Source organism: Cupressus sempervirens, chromosome 5, assembly GCF_028749045.1.
Source record: "Cupressus sempervirens isolate cs-2001-9-10 chromosome 5, ASM2874904v1, whole genome shotgun sequence".
Taxonomy (NCBI): Eukaryota; Viridiplantae; Streptophyta; class Pinopsida; order Cupressales; family Cupressaceae; genus Cupressus; species Cupressus sempervirens.
The window spans coordinates 701520943-701538384 of NC_143122.1; the positions used below are offsets into that span (position 1 = coordinate 701520943).

The 17442-nt window shown below is 35.4% G+C and overlaps 1 protein-coding gene across 1 annotated transcript; it reads left to right on the plus strand.

Moving 5' to 3' along the window:
* Positions 1 to 10041: 10041 nt before the first annotated feature.
* On the plus strand, positions 10042 to 10873 carry LOC149557926 (putative serine/threonine-protein kinase WNK2). Its single transcript, XM_089830509.1, has 2 exons — positions 10042 to 10624; positions 10674 to 10873. Exons 1-2 carry the CDS (start codon positions 10042 to 10044, stop codon positions 10871 to 10873), a joined length of 783 nt encoding a protein of 260 aa, XP_089686635.1.
* Positions 10874 to 17442: the final 6569 nt, after the last annotated feature.

Consider the following 17442-nt stretch of genomic DNA (forward strand, 5'->3'; position numbering starts at 1 on the left):
TTTGGAAAATCTTCATCTTTTGAAATAATGCAGTAGCTTAGCACTATTGAAATATTGGTGCTCGGCACATACTATGTTACTCAGCATCAACTAAGTTTTTTTGGATGCTTGGCACCAACTAAATATTTTTTGATGCTCGGCTCCTACTGAGAATTCACTCAACTTCAACTAACTTGCTTGGCACCCACTAAAGATTTTAGTCTAAGCCTTGCAATCAACCTTGTTACAACTTCTTCCTCCAATGTTTCTAAGTGTAACCAACCTCTGTATCTTTGAGTATGTCATCAATACATTACTTGACCATTGTCTTAACTGATCCTTGCACTTAGTTACAACATCATAACTCAACCTTTCCCTTAGGTGCTCTTGTTACATCTTGTTGATCAAATCCTCTTCATCAATCAACTAAGTAATAGTACTTGGATCTTATAAGAAAATATCATCCCTACAAATAGCAGGTTTGACATCAATGACAAAACAATGATTGAAAATATTCTTTTACAACAATCTCCCTCTTTAATCTTCAACAACAATCAGCTTTTCAATCAAATTTCCAACAATCTCCCTCTTTGGCATTGATGGCAAACCAAACTAATCAACCATCAGACTAAACTATTCAACCAAATGCTAGCTAGGTTAGAACAGTAACATCACATCTCCTTCTACTATTCTGATTGCCTCATTTCAGCTTCTCCCTCTTTGTTGTTGTATCCTCGCTCTTGATCTTTCTCCCTCTGTATTGCTCATCTTTTGCTATTCTGATCAACCTCTGAAATATCCCTCTATCTTTATTTGATCATTTGTCTACTTCTCTCCTTCTTTTCTGATCTTTTATCTTCAACAGTTGTTGATCAGTTGTCTACTTCTCCCTCTTTGACAACAATGCCAAAGACATATCAGCATCTTAATATGCAGATGTAGCTTTTACAGGTTTATCCAATGTCTCCCTCTATCACCTTGCTTGTGACCGATTTGGAATTTCAGCACTTCTACTACTTTAGGCATGGATCCCAAAGTAAACATCTTCTACATCAATGTGTAATATTTTCAACATTAAGCTATTTTGATGCAGGGCATACTTTTTTTTTTGGTTCAAGTAGCCTTAGCTAGGGGTATCATTGCTAACTTACCTCTAAAATACTCAAAAGCATCTTTAGGTAATGCTTTTGTGAAGATATCAACCATCTATTTCTTTGAGCTAACATATTCCATCTTCACTTGATTGTCTTCCACCAGCTCTCTTACATAGTGATACTTGATTGCAATATGCTTGGTTTTGGCATGCATTATTGGATTCTTTGATATAATGATAGCACTTGTATTATCACAATAAAGTATCACTGGCTCATTTACTTCTTCCTTCATACCTTGTAGAAAGTGTTTGATCCATACAATATTGGTGCAGTTTATAGCAGCTGCCACATATTCAGCTTCAACAATGGACTGTGAGGTGCAACTTTTCTTTTTACTTGTCCATGTAATCAACCTTTTTCCTAAGAAAAGTGCTCCTCCACTGGTGCTTTTTCTATCATCAATGTTGCCTCCCAATCTACATCAATGTAGGCTTTTAGTTCAAACTTATCATTTCTCTTGTAGTATAAACCAAAGTCATCAATTCCTTTTAGGTATCTTAGTATTCTCTTCACTACCATTAAGTGATTTTCTCTAGGATTTGAAAAAAATCTTGCTACTATTCCAATGGCTAATGTAATGTCTAGTCTACTATATACAACATATTGTAGCTTGTCAATCATTGACCAATACAATGTCTGATTTACTTCAGCAGACTCATCATTCTTGGATAGCTTATGACCTGTTGCCATTGGTGTGCTAACTAGTTTTGAGTCTTCTAGCCCAAATGTTTTGAGTACTTCCTTGATGTATTTGGATTGGGTCACAAATATGCCATGCTTCAACTGATGTACTTGTATTCCAACAAAGAATTTAATTTCTCCAAACATTGACATCTCAAATTCATGCTTTATTTGATTAGCAAAATCTTTGCATAAAACATCTTTTCCTCCAAATATTATGTCACCAACAAAGATTTCTACTATCAAAATGTCTTTACCTTCTTTAGCTTTGATATACAGGTTGTTGTTGTCATCTATTCTTTCAAATCCTATTTTCACAAGATATTTGTGCAACCTCTCATACCATGCTCTAGGTGCTCACTTCAATCCATAAAGTGCTTTGTGTAGCTTACAGACCATGTCCTTGTTCTTCTCATCAAAAAATCCCTCTGGTTGATCTATGTAGACTTCCTCTTCCAATATACCATTTAAAAAAGAAAACTTCACATCCATTTGGTAGACTTTGAAACCTTTGTATGCAGTATATGCAAGTAATGTTCTTACTCCTTCCATTCTTGCAACAGGGGCAAATATCTCTCCATAATCAAGTCCTTATTCTTGTACATAGCCCTTGCAAACTAGTCTAGCTTTGTTTCTTGTTATCTCACCATTCTCATCAAGTTTGTTTCTGAACACCCATTTTTTACCAATCACATTCTTATTAGTTGGTCTAGGAACTAGATACCATGTTTTATTCCTCTCAATCTGATCTATCTCTTCTTTCATGGCCTTATACCTGTCATCATCTTGTAGTGCATATTTTATTGTTTTGGGTTCAACCTTAATTAGCAGACATGATAAATTCCTGAGCCTATTCCTTATCATTGGCCTTGCATCCTTGTCACCAATGATTTGATCTACAGGGTGATGTCTTCTTACATACTTGGCTAATTTGGGTTTAGTCCTTCTTTCCATGTTTCATTCTTCAGCTTCAGAGTCATTTTGTTCTTCTTCATCTGGCATTTCATCATTCCTTTCTTGCATATTATTTTTTGAATCAGAATGTGCATTTTCTACATTCTGCAGCTCAGCTTCTGAATGCAACTCGACATTCACAGGTTGAGACTTGATAGATAATGAAATTTGTTGTTGATTCCCAACTTGATTTGCAGCATTGTCTTCAACTATCATTCATTCATAGAAGTATACAAATGATCTATAATCCTCTAGTTGCTTGGACTCATCAATCTAAACTTCTACATGCTCATCAAAATTTACATTTGCACTCTCCACAACTTTGTTAGTGTTAGTATTCAAACACTTATATGCCTTACTTCTAGTGGAGTATCCAAGGAATATGACTTCATCACTCTTTGCATCAAACTTTCCATTTCTAGTGTCTTTTAAAATATAGCATTTACAACCAAATACTTTGAAATGTTTAACATTAGGTGAGTGACCATACCAGAATTCAAAAGGTGTTGCATTTGTACCTTTCTTGACTTGAACTCTATTCAATGTATAGACTACAGTACTTACAACTTCTCTCCAGTACTTTAGTGCAACATTTTTCTCCATCATCAAGGTTCTAGCACAATCAATCACTGACCTATTCCTCCTTTCAACAATACCATTTTATGGTGGAGTTCTTGGTGCTGATGTTTGCCTTTTGATACTTTTGTCATTGTAGAGTATTTCAAACTCTCTTGATGTGAACTCACCTCCTCTATCTGACCTTAGCCATTTCATATTCTTTCCTATTTCCTTCTCAACTCTAGCCAAATACCACTTGAACATTTGAAATGCATCAGATTTTTGCTTTAAGAACATAGAAATCATCATCCTGGAATAATCATCTACAAATAGCATTATGTATCTATCTCCAAGGTATCTTTGCACTTTTATTGGACCACACAAGTCTATATGAACTAACTCTAGAACTTCATTGGAAGTGTATGTTTTGCTTTTGAAACTAGACTTAGTCATCTTCCCTAGTTGACATTGTTTGCACATTATGTCTCCAGGTTTCTTCAACTTGGGCAACCCTCTAACTTCGTTCTTCTTGCTAGTGCTGATCAGATTATCAAAGTTAACATGACACAACCTTTTATGCCACAACCACACATCATCAATTCTAACAACAAGACATGTTGCATCTTGCATATCAAGATAAAATAGATTACTCCTAGTTTGTTCACCTTTTCCTATCAGATTTCCATCTATGTCATAGATCTTGGCAGTCTTGTTTCCAAATTCAACTTTGCAACCTACATTGCCTAACTATGATACACTCAACAAGTTGTAGTTCAATCCTTCAACATAGTATACATTATCACATGAAATTTTCTCTGTAAGTTTGACAGAGCCTTTTCCTTTGATTTGACATGGGTCATCATTACCAAATCCAACACTATTTCCATCATACTGAGTAAAGGTAATGAACTTACTTTTATCTCCTGTTATGTGATGTGAGCATCCATTGTCTATGATCCACTTGTCATTCTTTTTCACATAGGTAACCAATGTTGTTGCTTCATCTTCATATTTTTCTAATTCATCCTTCATGGCTACATTGACTACTTCATCATCATTCTCATCAGAGTCTTCTTCAATAACGTAGCATCTTTTTCCTTTCTCCTTATGGTCCTTACTATCATCCTCTTTCTTATTCCTATACTTGCTTCCTTCTTTGTAGTTCTTCTTCTGTGTACATCTTGCAGTAATATGACCTACTTCATTGCAATTTAAACATATGATAGGGAGCTTAGCTTTGAATTTGCCTTTACCTCTATGGAATCTCCTAGCCAGTAGTGCTTCTAACTGTTCCACGTCTTCCTCATCTGTGCTAATATCACTCGATGCATGTTTTCCTTTTCTTCTTCTTTTGCTTGATGTGTCTTCCTCAGTATCTTTTATTGTCATCTTGGCCTTGAAAGCAGATTCAAGGTTTTTAGGTTTATAGTTGTCAAAATTGGATAGCTCAAATGCAGTAAGTCTTTCCACTATTCCTTCAAAGGTTAGTGTGTTCCCTTTTACAGATCTCAGCTCTTGGATGGCTAAAACTCTTATAGCATAGATAAGGAGCAAAGTTCTTAAGTATTTGCTGATAGTTGTTTCTTCTTCCAATTGTCCACCTAGACTTCTTATTGCACTCACCACTTCTTTCATTCTTGCAGCATACTTGGTAGCATTTTCACCTTCCTCCATCTTCATGTCATCAAACTTTCCTCTTATGCTTTCTCTCTTTTCTCTCTAAACATTCTAATCTCCTCCATAGATATCTGATAAGGTTTTATACATTTTGAATGCAGTGTCATAGTCTTTGATGTCATCATATTTAGCATAGTTAAGTGCAGAGGCAATTTCTAACATTGCTTGATTATGCTCCTTCTTTTTGTTCAAATCATCTGCAGTAAGAGGTCCTGTTGGAGTTACATTTTTTGTTCCAATTGAGGTTTGTGCATAGTCACCTATTGATCCAAGGTGCAATTTCATCAAACTCTATTGTGCAGCAAAATTGTCTTTGTTAAGCTTGGGAACTTTTCTCTTGGACATTTTGATCTTCCTACTTCTAGTACCTTGAAACTAAATCAGCAGATGGCTCTGATACCAATTGTTAGAATTGCTTTAGAATAACTGAGAGGGGGGGTGAATCAGTTATTCAAGGTCCAAATGTCCTATTTAAACTTTTCAGTAAGTGTAGTGAACCCATTCAAAGATTCATTCATCCAAGCTTTAACTTATCTTATTAGCAAGTTACTATAAATCAACATGCAAGTATAACACAAAAGAAATCAACACATGACACAGTGATTTACATGGAAACTCAATTTGGGAAAAACCACCAGTAACATGCTACTCAATTCTCACTCTTCTGAAGTGATGCCCTGTGAAAGGCTTGCCCTGTTAAAGGCTTACAACACACTATTAAATGTGACCTTGTTAGAGGATTTAACCACCCTATTAGAAGTGGGCCTAGTTAAAGGACTTTAGAACACTCACTTGGAATGCCACCCTGTTAAAGGATTTACACATGGCTATTGAACCAACCTAAGTCCATAGGATTTTTCCATATCTAATATAATTGCTAGAGAGTATTAGAAAATCTTGACCTAACTACAACATACAACTTATCTTGCAGATCTCAGATCACTTCTCAGCTCATACCCTTGCCTGGCCTTCAATCTCTGCAACTCTTAACAGCTTGCCCTCCTTTCAAGCTTTGTCTCCTTGAGTCTCCATACTCAATGTACCAGTGTAGTCATCTCTTCATGATCACTTGTAGAAGCAAAGCCTCTATGCTCTTCCTTCACCTAGATGTCACCTCCTTCACACCCTTCTAACCACTTCACAGATTTTGGCACTTCAGCAGCAATAGTATCAGCAGCTCTTTGCTTCTTGGTCTATGACTTCTTAAATAGAAGTCTTGGAGTTCCTTTTCTATTTTCTTAACATTCTCCTCTTTAAATATATCTTTGAATCTACTCCTAAATTATCCACATGTATATTAGATATTACCATACACTACATATTACTCCCATATATTATCATGTTGCAAATTAGTGTCAAAAATCCAAGTGAAAGAGAGCATAGTAACCGAGTTATTGTATTGATTGAGCAATGAAAGAGGAGATGAATAACTATTATAGTTATACCCGAGCTTAGTAATTACCAAATGTTTATATACTCACCAAGAAAGAGACATCACTAAACACTAGACCATATCAAACCAAATAGAGTATACTGAGCAACGAGTTTACCAAGCTACATAGTTATAACCGAGCAGAGGTTACATCAAGTGACAACATGAAGAAAAATTATTCACCAGATGAATCAGAGTCTACACAAAGGTTTAATTTAAGACAAAATTTGATAAGACATGATCATACTAAGTGGAGAAACAGTTTACATAGTTCAAGGTAAATATTTGCTAAGATTTCTTGAAGAATGTAAATTGATTATTAGATGATTTCAAGGGAGGAAAGACCAAAGAGAAATGGAGAATGAAGAAGAATGAAATGACAGATTATTTTAGATCACTGATTTCGATGAGAAAAACATTCTAGAAATTTCTTAAACACTAATTAGGTCACATATCAAAATGTAAAAATAAAACTTTAAAAGGAACTATTAAAAATAGTTTCAAGGTTGTTTTTGTTATTGTTATTGTTGAGATAAATATAGAAGTGAGAAAGGAGATTATAAGTTAGAGCAAAGTGCAGAGTATATTAAAGACCAAAGATTTAGGATTGTAAGGAATTGTAGATGAATCACATAAGGTGATATATTAGTAAGTCGAAGAGGGATAATCAAGAAAATTGAGTTATTATTTCAAAGATCATTTTACGCTACTTTCTCATCACTATAGCAGTTCTAAATCCTTGAAAATGGTGGACCTAATAATCTTTTATGTAAATATCTTAACTAGGTGCACACTTAAAGAGTTTTGTAAAATCCTTGAGAGAGGTAGATCCTACCAGATCTAATTGTATACTCCTTACAGAGTAAGTCACCAAAAATGACAAAACATTATAGCCCAAACCAAGCACCTTCTTACTACAATAGTGATGGATTTGTGGGTACCATCTCCACCACAAATTTTCCTATGAGAAAAGGTTTCTACATAACCAAATAATTTTGTTATGAGCTATGTGTTATGTTTACGAGTTCATGATTGATGCAATGTTGGATTAGTTATATTACTCACACCTCCCCCTCGCCCACCCTCTCAGCATCCTACCTTTCCTAATATTCCAACAATTGGTATTAGAACATAGTTCTCTTGTTGAAGGTTTTACCACCTGATAGTAAAGATCTGAGTTATGGAAAGGTATAGGATGATGGTACTCTAGAAAAAAAATTCTTCAAAGATGAGCCATTTCTCATTTTTGAAGTCTTGAATTGGGCAGGGTTGCAATATAGATACTTTTTCTATTTTGGAAGAGAAGCATTTGCAAGGTATTAAAAATCTAAAATTTGGAATATCAGGCAAGTGATAAAAAGTGAGCCCTAATTTCATGATTTCAAAGATGACAAAGCTTTCTATATCTAATTTTGCAATTTTGTTGAACATCAAATTCCAACCTTTTGATTTTGCAATTTCAAAGAAGGCACAATCTTACTTGTTTGATTTCACAGCTCATGATTTCTTGATAGCTTGATTTTGCAATTTCTCGAGTCATAAAACATTGTTGTCTTGATTTTATGGCTTTGCAGGATGGAGATTTCCTCAAGGCAATAATTGCAAAAATAAATGTTAAAAGAAAAATATGCAAAATTGTTTCTTCAGTCTCACAGTAGGAAACATGTAAAATAGCTAAGTATATTTGTTGGTCTTAAATTTGCACTAAATTAGATATGACAATAACTTTATGTTAGCATGTGTGAAAGGATGATCGAAGTTAATGTTGGTATCTCTAAGTCTTGTTGTCTATTAGTGTCAAACACTTAGTCGTACATAAGGAAAAGTCAGTCGATCATCACTATGATCGAGCTACTCTATATAGGTTGAGTCATGTAAAGACTTTTAAATAATCATGTGTATTGTTGGGACTCAAAATCAAAGCCCCAATTTTAAGTACCATTGAAAAAATTAAGCCCTTAAGTGCTTTTTAATGCATATGTACTTGGTTGTACTTTTGAAGCTTAAGAGGTGTTAATGTTTCTAACACCTTGCATTTAGTACATCTATGCATTCCATGAAGATAAACAACCATTCTGAGCCATTTTGTGAAGTCTCGTTTTGAGCAATTTCCAAATCTGCATTTTTGCCTAAGTGTCAAACAACGACATGAGGTTGTGTTTGCATTTGAATATCTTGGACCCAGTAATGTTTCATGACTTGCCACTTTGAGAGTGTTTAGCATCCATACCAGAGAACCTATATTTCAAATTTTGAGTCATTTCAAATCTGTTTGACTAGGTTTTGAATTCCTCAAAGTTGGTCATTTTATTGTTGTCATGCTGATGTGAATTGTTCAGAATTCTGGGAGGCCTTGTTTGACTTATTATAACTTTGACCCAATTGATCAAAATGGGAAAATTACTTTTGTACTAAATTTTGGGGGTCAAAGACTTTCTACATTTCAATTTTGAGCTTATGAAGAATCCATTTGATCAGTTCTCAAACACGATTCCAAATGCAATTTCTAACTTTTTACTGGTGTCAAGAAAGGCAAATTGGTCAGTACCCCTATTCATGATGTCATAACTCTGAATCTGTGATAGGTGATATTGAATGGATTGTACCACTATGTTCTTCTCTAAAAATAATTTTAAGTGTGCCAATTTTAAAATCTTGACGAATCCGTTTGCACATTTTCCTAAGTCCATTCCATTTGCAAAAAATGCTTTTCTGCCAGTGCTTCCAGTCATCAAATTTTGAGTAGCCCACTTTGACCACTTGTCAAATGCGTCTAGTTATTCATCATGAGCCCTAATCCTAGACTTATGTTTTCCTCATGAAAATGAACCAATGCCCTAGTTTTTGTTTCCCCAAGTGTCCATTTACCCATTTTTCAAAGCCAAAATAGAACATGATTTATTATTTTCTAAAATGTTTGCTTGCAGGCAGTTCTGAGATAGCAACTTCAACAATCAATATCTTTTGAATGAGAATTCATCATAAGACGAGATTCGATTGAGTAAGATTATGTGGAGCAAATAATTAGTATGTTCAATTTAAAAGCACGGTTAGGTGTTTTTGTTAGTTTTTAAGGTTAGTCAACAGATCCCTTGGCACTAAATTGACAGCTGGCAAAAAGAGGTAAAGTGATTTTCAAAGGTTGAATCAATGATGCAGATTGATTCCAATTATAATTAGGTATTCAGTAGATCAATGTGACAGTTTAGTTGTTTGAAAACAAAACAAAAATTAGCTAGACCTACCTTGGGGCCCAACTAATCTACATCAGATTGACCAAGAACATACAAGTTTCATGCATGGTTGAGATTGTTCCATTTAGCCCTCTTCCGGTTAAGTAAAGATTAAAGGTTGTATCTTTAATAGTGTGAGAAGAACTCAAGTGAATGGATTGAAGTTTGAAATAATGTATTGTGAATGCCATCGGTAATCATCAGCAACATCTCTCCCCCAAATCTGAATGAGTTAATAGACTAAAGATTGTACTAAGCCAGCAAGTGCTCAAATGGTGATTGAACCATTTTTTATCCTCATATTTACATGATTAATTTGGCAAAAATTATCCATCAAGCACATGCAAATACCATTATTGGAATGCCTAAATTCATGGCCCCCGAACTCTATGAAGAAAAATATAATGGACTGGTCAATGTTTACTCTTTCGGCATGTGCTTGTCAGAGATGATGACTTTTGAGTATCCATACATTGAGTGTGAGAATACAATACATATATATAAGAAAGTTAGCTTGGGTGTAAAACCAACTGCCTTGCACAAAATCAAGGATCCTTGTGTTAGACAGTTTATTGAAAAATGCTTGGCAATAGCCTCTGAAAGGCTTTATGCAAGGGAGTTGTTGATGGACCCCTTTCTTCAAAATGATGGAGAATGTAAAGTTATGGACCATAGCTGGCTTCTTTCTCTTGGAAATGAAATTGAGGGGAAAGCAATATCAAAAGAATCATACAGAGATGGAAGCTTTCACGAGTTGTGTACAACTTTAGAGCAAGGGCTCATGGATAGGAGAAGCTTCAAAATGGTGGAAGACTCAAATCCTATCATGGGACTAAATGTACATCAAGAATCAGTAGAAGTTGTAAACTCTAGTTTGGATAGCTACATGAATAATGGAGGTGACACTTCAATTGCTGAGGAGGTTTCTCACAGCAATGTAGATATTCGAGTGAAGGGCAAATGAAAAGATGACAACACAATTTTTTATGAAACTTTGTGTTGCAGATTCTGAAGGCTATGTTCACAATATTCATTTTGCATTTGATGTTGAGGCTAACACAGTAATGATTTTTGCAAGTGAAATGGTGGCAAAGATGGATCTATCAGATCAAGATGTTACAAAAATAGCTGATGAAATAGATGTAGAAATTGTGTCTCTTATGCAAGAATGGAAGCTTGGAGCATCCTTTGATGATTCCATTTAGGATTACTCATGTGTCAACAATGAAGACAATGAGACAAATTTTGAAAGAAGATGGTTGGAAAGGATTGTACAGAGGCTTTGGACCACATTTTTTGAGCATCTAAGCTAGTCAGGAGATGAATTTGAGAAAGGGAGGCACCCTTTTCGTAGTGGCAAAGTGGTGCCTGAGTTTGAGGTAGTGCAAGAAGCTTCATGATGTTGAGTGTGGAAGAGCACAACATGGGATGAGGAGACATTTTATATGAGGTCAGGGAGCCACCATAGAGGTAGTCCATAGCAAGGGACAAAAGTGGCATGAGAGAAAATGTTAAAAGCTATTTCTCGTCATACACAGGATTATTTTAGGTAGCATGAAAGAGGGAGACATCAAGCAGTAAAGACAAAGGATAAAACATGAGGATCTGGGCGGCAATATGAAGCAGAGGAATTACTTTGCGAAATGCAAGAATTAGGCTTGGCTCCTGATGTATTTAATTACACTATTTTGATCAATGGACATTGCAATGAGGGAAACTTGTTAAAGGTTAAGCAATTATACAATGAAGACTAGGAAGAATGTTTGATGTCTTTGACAATTAAAGTCGAATTACATCTTTGACCTATATAACCCACCAACAAGGTCAATCATAAATTTAAAAAATATGGTTTGAAAGTCCAGCCATATAGTAGGATTTAAAAATTGGTTTGCGCATACAAGGATGGGAAAGTTATTATAGATATTGTTGCAATGACACTTGGGAAATATGATCCACACCCAGTTTGGCCTTATAGTCTCTTTTCTGTCTTCTCAGCAACCAAGGGTGCGACTACAAGGCTTCTCCATTGGATAGAAGATAAAGGGGAGTCACCATAGTAGAGGAGACTAGGGCAAGAAGAAGTCATTTGAAGAGGAAGAAAAGACTGGACGTGCAGTGTAGAGAAGGGGATTTTCTTATAAAGCATTTATCCCACATGCACTAGGATTGGGGATGTTGTGTTATTTAAATACTACAACACACATGACACTTAATATCTTCAATACATGACCCTTTTGCAACCACAAGTCTATGTGGTGGACCCCAGCCGACCGGGAACGAAGATAAGTTTTGACCAAACATGCATGCCAAAGAGATGACATCAGTTGTGACATGGAACCTAATAATGAACCAGAGGAAGACACATGGCAACATGATAACATGTGGTGATCAAATTTTAGAGGCACAAGATTGTGACACGTGGCAGATCCGACGATGGTCGTCATGTTGCCAAACAAAGATGCACAATCAATAACCATAGCGACATAGCGACCAGCTGATGTGGTAGTGACATGGACTGATAATGTGGCGCTAACATGACAAGCTAAGGTGAATCAATGATGGGATGCTAAGGTGGCTAAAGGTGACACATGTCATGTGGTTGATTTGTCGTGATGACATGGCATGATGTTGACTCATCAAGCGATATGGCAACCCAACCAGCAAGTGACAAGTGGCAATAAGTTTGCACTAGTTGGCAATGAGGTGGACAAGTTAGAAATTGACACATGATAGAGGATTCAAACATGGCATACTTCTCGAGGTGCCGAAGCGATAGAAAATGACACATATCACAAGGTCATTATGTCGTGATGATGTGGTAGAATGCTGATTGGGATAGTGATATAGCAACCCATGATGTGGCACAGTGAAATGGCATGATGATGTGGTGAAGAAAGTAGCTAATGAGATGATACCATGTGGTGCCCAAATGGAAGGGGTCAAATTATGAAGCAGCAGTCAACCAATCAACACTCGACACATGGTAGGGTAGTCAAACTAGGTTTGACCCGTATAGAAAAATAGAGGAAAAATCAAAAGTCATTAAATTAATTTTTTATTTTTTCTCTAGAAATCACGTACATGGTCAAATTTTTAAATAAATTTCATTTAAAGCTATAGTTTTAACTTTTGAAAAAGTTAAATATTTGTGCAAGTGCAATTTTGAAGCCTAGCAGGAGCCCAATTTTCAAATCAAAATTTTGGGAGTTCCCAATAAGCAGATATAGGCATGTTATATATTGCCAGAATTGACAGAAGATGAACTTTTTGATTATGGAGTTTGTTTTTGCACAAGAAGTCACTGGTTTAAGTTATCAGTAGAAATGTAAATTTTGGGCCTTCTTAGTAAAATTGATGAAGATTAAAAATACAGTTATAGGCCTGGTAAAAACACATGGTAAAAGGTCTGTTGGGTTAGTCTTGAGAATATTATGCCAATCTGGTATAATTTGGCTCCAATTTTCAGTTATGATGGATTTTTTTTCTAGTTGATCTAAATTTAGAGATTGAAGTTGGAGTCATGATTGAAGAATCAGATCTTTTTTGTCAAATGAAAGAGGAAATGAAAATATTTCTAGGTTAGGATTAAATTCTTTCATCCTATATATGTATCTTTCTCTCTTTCATTTAAGGTTGGAAAAAAGTGAGGGAAAAGTGAGGAGTTGGAAATTGAAGCAGAAATGGCTATGGAATTAATGAAGTCTAAGTGGAAAGATCTGGGATGTGCTGGTCCTAGAACATGAATCTATGCTTTGGCTATGACACCCCCTTCCCATCCCATCAATTTCTCATCCCTACAATTTCTCTCTTGTATGATAGCATATGTTTATTGTACAGTTTGGTTTATTAGGTATTATGTAAGTAAATTTCATGCATTTTCATGTATTATTTCAAGGAAATCAATACAAAGAACAACAGGTTTTGAGTTTCATTTTAGATCTTGTCTCCTTTATTAGTGATTTGCAATGTTTTATGATCTTTGAACAAAGAGTCTAGGTCATAGTTGCAGTCCCTCAATGTTGTATGGTGTTTCATTGTTGCTTATAATTCAATGGGTTATGTAAATGCTTCATGGAAATCAACAAGGTTACAAGTTTATTGAGAAGGATATTAGGTAAGAATAAGATTTAGATTGAACATTGATATCTAATTTACAAGGTAAATGGATAGATCTAGAGTCTTAGCATAGGATATGTGTCTTAGATATTCAAAATGCATGACAGAGATTTGTGAATTGCCCAATGGATGAGGCATTGATCAGCTACAGGATCATTAGCTTGTTTTCTATACTTGGTTTTCATCTACTTTCCCCACCCACATAAAATCAAATCAAATTCAAATCATCTTTATATTTTATGTTTGAAGAGCTAGAATAGAATGCCCTCACTTAGCTTATGAATTGCATTGTCTTGCACTTAACTATTGCAGATCTATGTTATTGCATGAGTCAATAGGAGAAATAAGGGTTTCATCTATTGTTGATAGGTTCAGATTATATGTTTAATTGCACTAGTACCATATAAGTGAATCTAAGGTACACCCACCTAGGTTTTGTAGAGCCTGAAGTAGAAGAAGGGTCTAGCCTTATAGTTGGCCCAGTGTCTGAAATGGTATGTTGAAGATGGGAGTTAGCTACCCTTAGATGTATCTTGTTCTGATCAAGGTAATTTGAAACCTGTAGCATTTCAAAACACCAACATGTATATTGAACTCTATAAGAGTTGAGTAAGTCTTTGATCGTTGAGTACCTCTATACAAGTCAAGACTAGTGAATATCAAGAAGACAGAGCACATAGATGTCAAGTTATATAGAAGGAGTTGAGTACAATCAAGGTCAAGCAACAAAACAAAGAATTGTTACGACCAAGCATTAGAAACAGTGGGTGTCGAGCAACATAGAGAGAACATAAAAGTCTGGAATGATACAAAATTTGAGGTAAACCATTTCAAGCCGACTTGAACATGACATTTAATGATTGTAGATTTTGTTACAAAGGTTGTTACACATTTTGACATGGATCATCGATCCCTATGAGGAAAGAAAAACCAATTAGATGAAGAGGCAAAAAGGGAAGTGTCTAGAAGACTCCACATAAATCTTTAAATAGGAAGATCCAAACCCTACTTTCAAAGGAGAGAAGAGTGATTTATTATACAAGAGATTGTGAAGTGTGTGAAGGAAGTGAAGTATTGTATGAAGGAGTTGAGTTTTGGATGTTGCATACAAAATTTGTGAAGAACAAAGTTAAGTGACCTTATGAAGCAGTGAAGGACTTAGCAAAGCTATATCAAATTGGAGATTAGGAGGAGATCTGTAATCAACAATTACAAGTGCAAATCAAAGGATCATGTACTGAAATAGTTTTAGCAGATTGAATTAGGGAATATCTCTTAACATAGTGGTTTTAGTTGACCTTTGTAAATCTCCTAAAAGAGTCCTTACTTCATTATAAGTGTAAAATCCTTTAACAAGGTAATACTTGACAGTCTTAAACACCTTCAGTAGGGTAGAACCCTCATAGGGTATATCATTAGAAGTGATCAAAACTATAACCCTAACAAGTTAAATTTGTTACTGCAATAGTGAAGATTTGTGGGTGTCATCCCTATCCCAGTTTACCTTCACCTTGGAGGGTTTCAAGGTAACCAAATATTTTATGTCATGTATTTATATTTCATGGATGTGATTGATAATTAAATCTATGTATTACAACATTTGATTTTTCAAGTTATGTTATGCGTAGACTAGATATGAGATTGTCAATATGGTGAATGCAATAAAGTTATTTTGAAGGATAAAAATTGTATAGATCATAATTCACCTCCCCCTCTCAGTATCTTAGTATCCTGATTAAACTTCCAACAGTTAATTCATTTCTAAATTTTGTTAAATGACACCATGAGGTCACTCATCAGCAACATTCTTATAGTATAGTTTTTATGTTTTTGTGTATATGTGTCAAGGATACACAACCATGGGATTGCCAATTCAAGCTTATAATGTAGAGGATGACCTAAAGCCTATCATGAAATGAGATTTGACTCCAAATCGAGAAGACCAGTTGGATCTTCTTAACAATTTGTATGTTGTTGCTTGGGAACTACAAACCAGTTGTGCAACCTTTACCAATGATGCTCTTGAATTGGAGCTAGAGGAGGATAGGGCTAAAGTTTGTGCCATTCTTGAAAAGTTCTAGGATCTTTAGGGGACCTAATCTTTTGATGAGATTCTTGACATGATACGAGAATTATAGTTTTCTTGAAACTTTTTAAATTTTATTATTGTAAATTTTGGTGAATAGTTGCAATTAGTTATTAAGTTTGTTTCTTTTTGTACTGGTCTAGAGATTTTTGCACCCTTTTGTTTACTATAAGAAAGGGTACCAGGTCCTAGAATATATACATGATATACTAAGTAGGAGACTCCTAATAATTCAAGAAGTTTAGTTGTAGAGCATTGGGATTGATGGCTTCAAGGACTTGTATGTTGATCACGAGGATTTGGCAGAGATTTACAAGGTATGTAAGGAGTACAAAACAATTTCCAAAGTGATTTTTCTTACTATACTTTGAAAAATGATTTACTGTTCAAAGGGACTCAGCTATGTGTTCCTAGGGGATCAATAAGGGAGAATTTGATTTAAGAAAAACATAATGGGGCACTTAGTGGTCACTTTGGAATCAATAAGACACAAGAACTAGTAGCTAGGTTCTACTTTTGGCCTAAGATGAATAGGGATAACAGACAATATGTGGAGTGTTGTATAGTATGCCAAAAAGAAAAGGGTACATCTTCCAATGTAGATCTCTATCAACCCCTACCAATTCCTAGCAGACCATGGGAATGTCTGAGCATGGATTTCATTGTAGGGTTACCAAGGAAAAAATAAGGATTTGATAACATTTATGTTGTGGTGGAAAAATTTAGTAAAATGACACACTTTATCCCTTGCAGGACAATACATGATGCTTGTCAGATTGTACACTTATTCTTCAAAGAGGTGGGAAGGATCCATGGTTTTCCTTTCAACATTATTTGAGATAGGGACACCAAATTCATGATCCATTTTTGGAAAACATTATGGCAAAGGTTAGGCACCAATCTATCTTTTAGATTTGCATATCACCCTTAGACTGATGGCCAAACTAAGGTGATAAACATGAGTCTTGGTAACTTGCTAAGATGTCTTATCAAGGAATATGGATAGGCTTGGGACCAACTCATTGGGCAGGAAAAGTATACCTACAATAACACAATCAATAGGTCAACTAGTAAAAGCCATTTTGAAATTATTTATGGATTACACCCTAGAGGAGTGTTTGAATTAAGAGAGTTGAAGGATGGTGGACAAGGTAGTGGGTATGTTGAATACTTTGCACATTCCATTAGGGAGGTCCATGAAATAGTGAGAAAGACACTAGCTAAAAACACTGAGAAACTTAAGCAGAAAGTGGATGATAGTAAAAGGGAAGTACAATTCAAGATTGGGGACCTTATGATGGTACATTCATAGAAATCAAGGTCACAGAAGGGAGTCCCTCACAAGCTTTAGATGAGGAGGTTAGGACCATGCAAGATTATGGTGCCTACAAGGTAGAGCTTCAAGAGGAAGTTGGCTTGTCACCTATCTTTGATGTAGAAAACCTAATTATGTATAAAGGTCCAGTTCCAGATGTTGATTAGAGACTTAAAGAAGTTACCCAAGTAGTTCAAGACTTGAATTTGACTCCTCCACCACCTAAGAGAGTAGATAGGGTACTTTACTCAAGACCT

Excerpts from the sequence above, each read along its gene's own strand:
- LOC149557926 (XM_089830509.1), top strand. The coding sequence starts at position 10,042 with ATGGCCCCCGAACTCTATGAAGAAAAATATAATGGACTGGTCAATGTT. Across the intron at positions 10,625-10,673 it reads TGTAGATATTCGAGTGAAGG|ATTCTGAAGGCTATGTTCAC; the intron begins GCAAATGAAAAG and ends TTTGTGTTGCAG.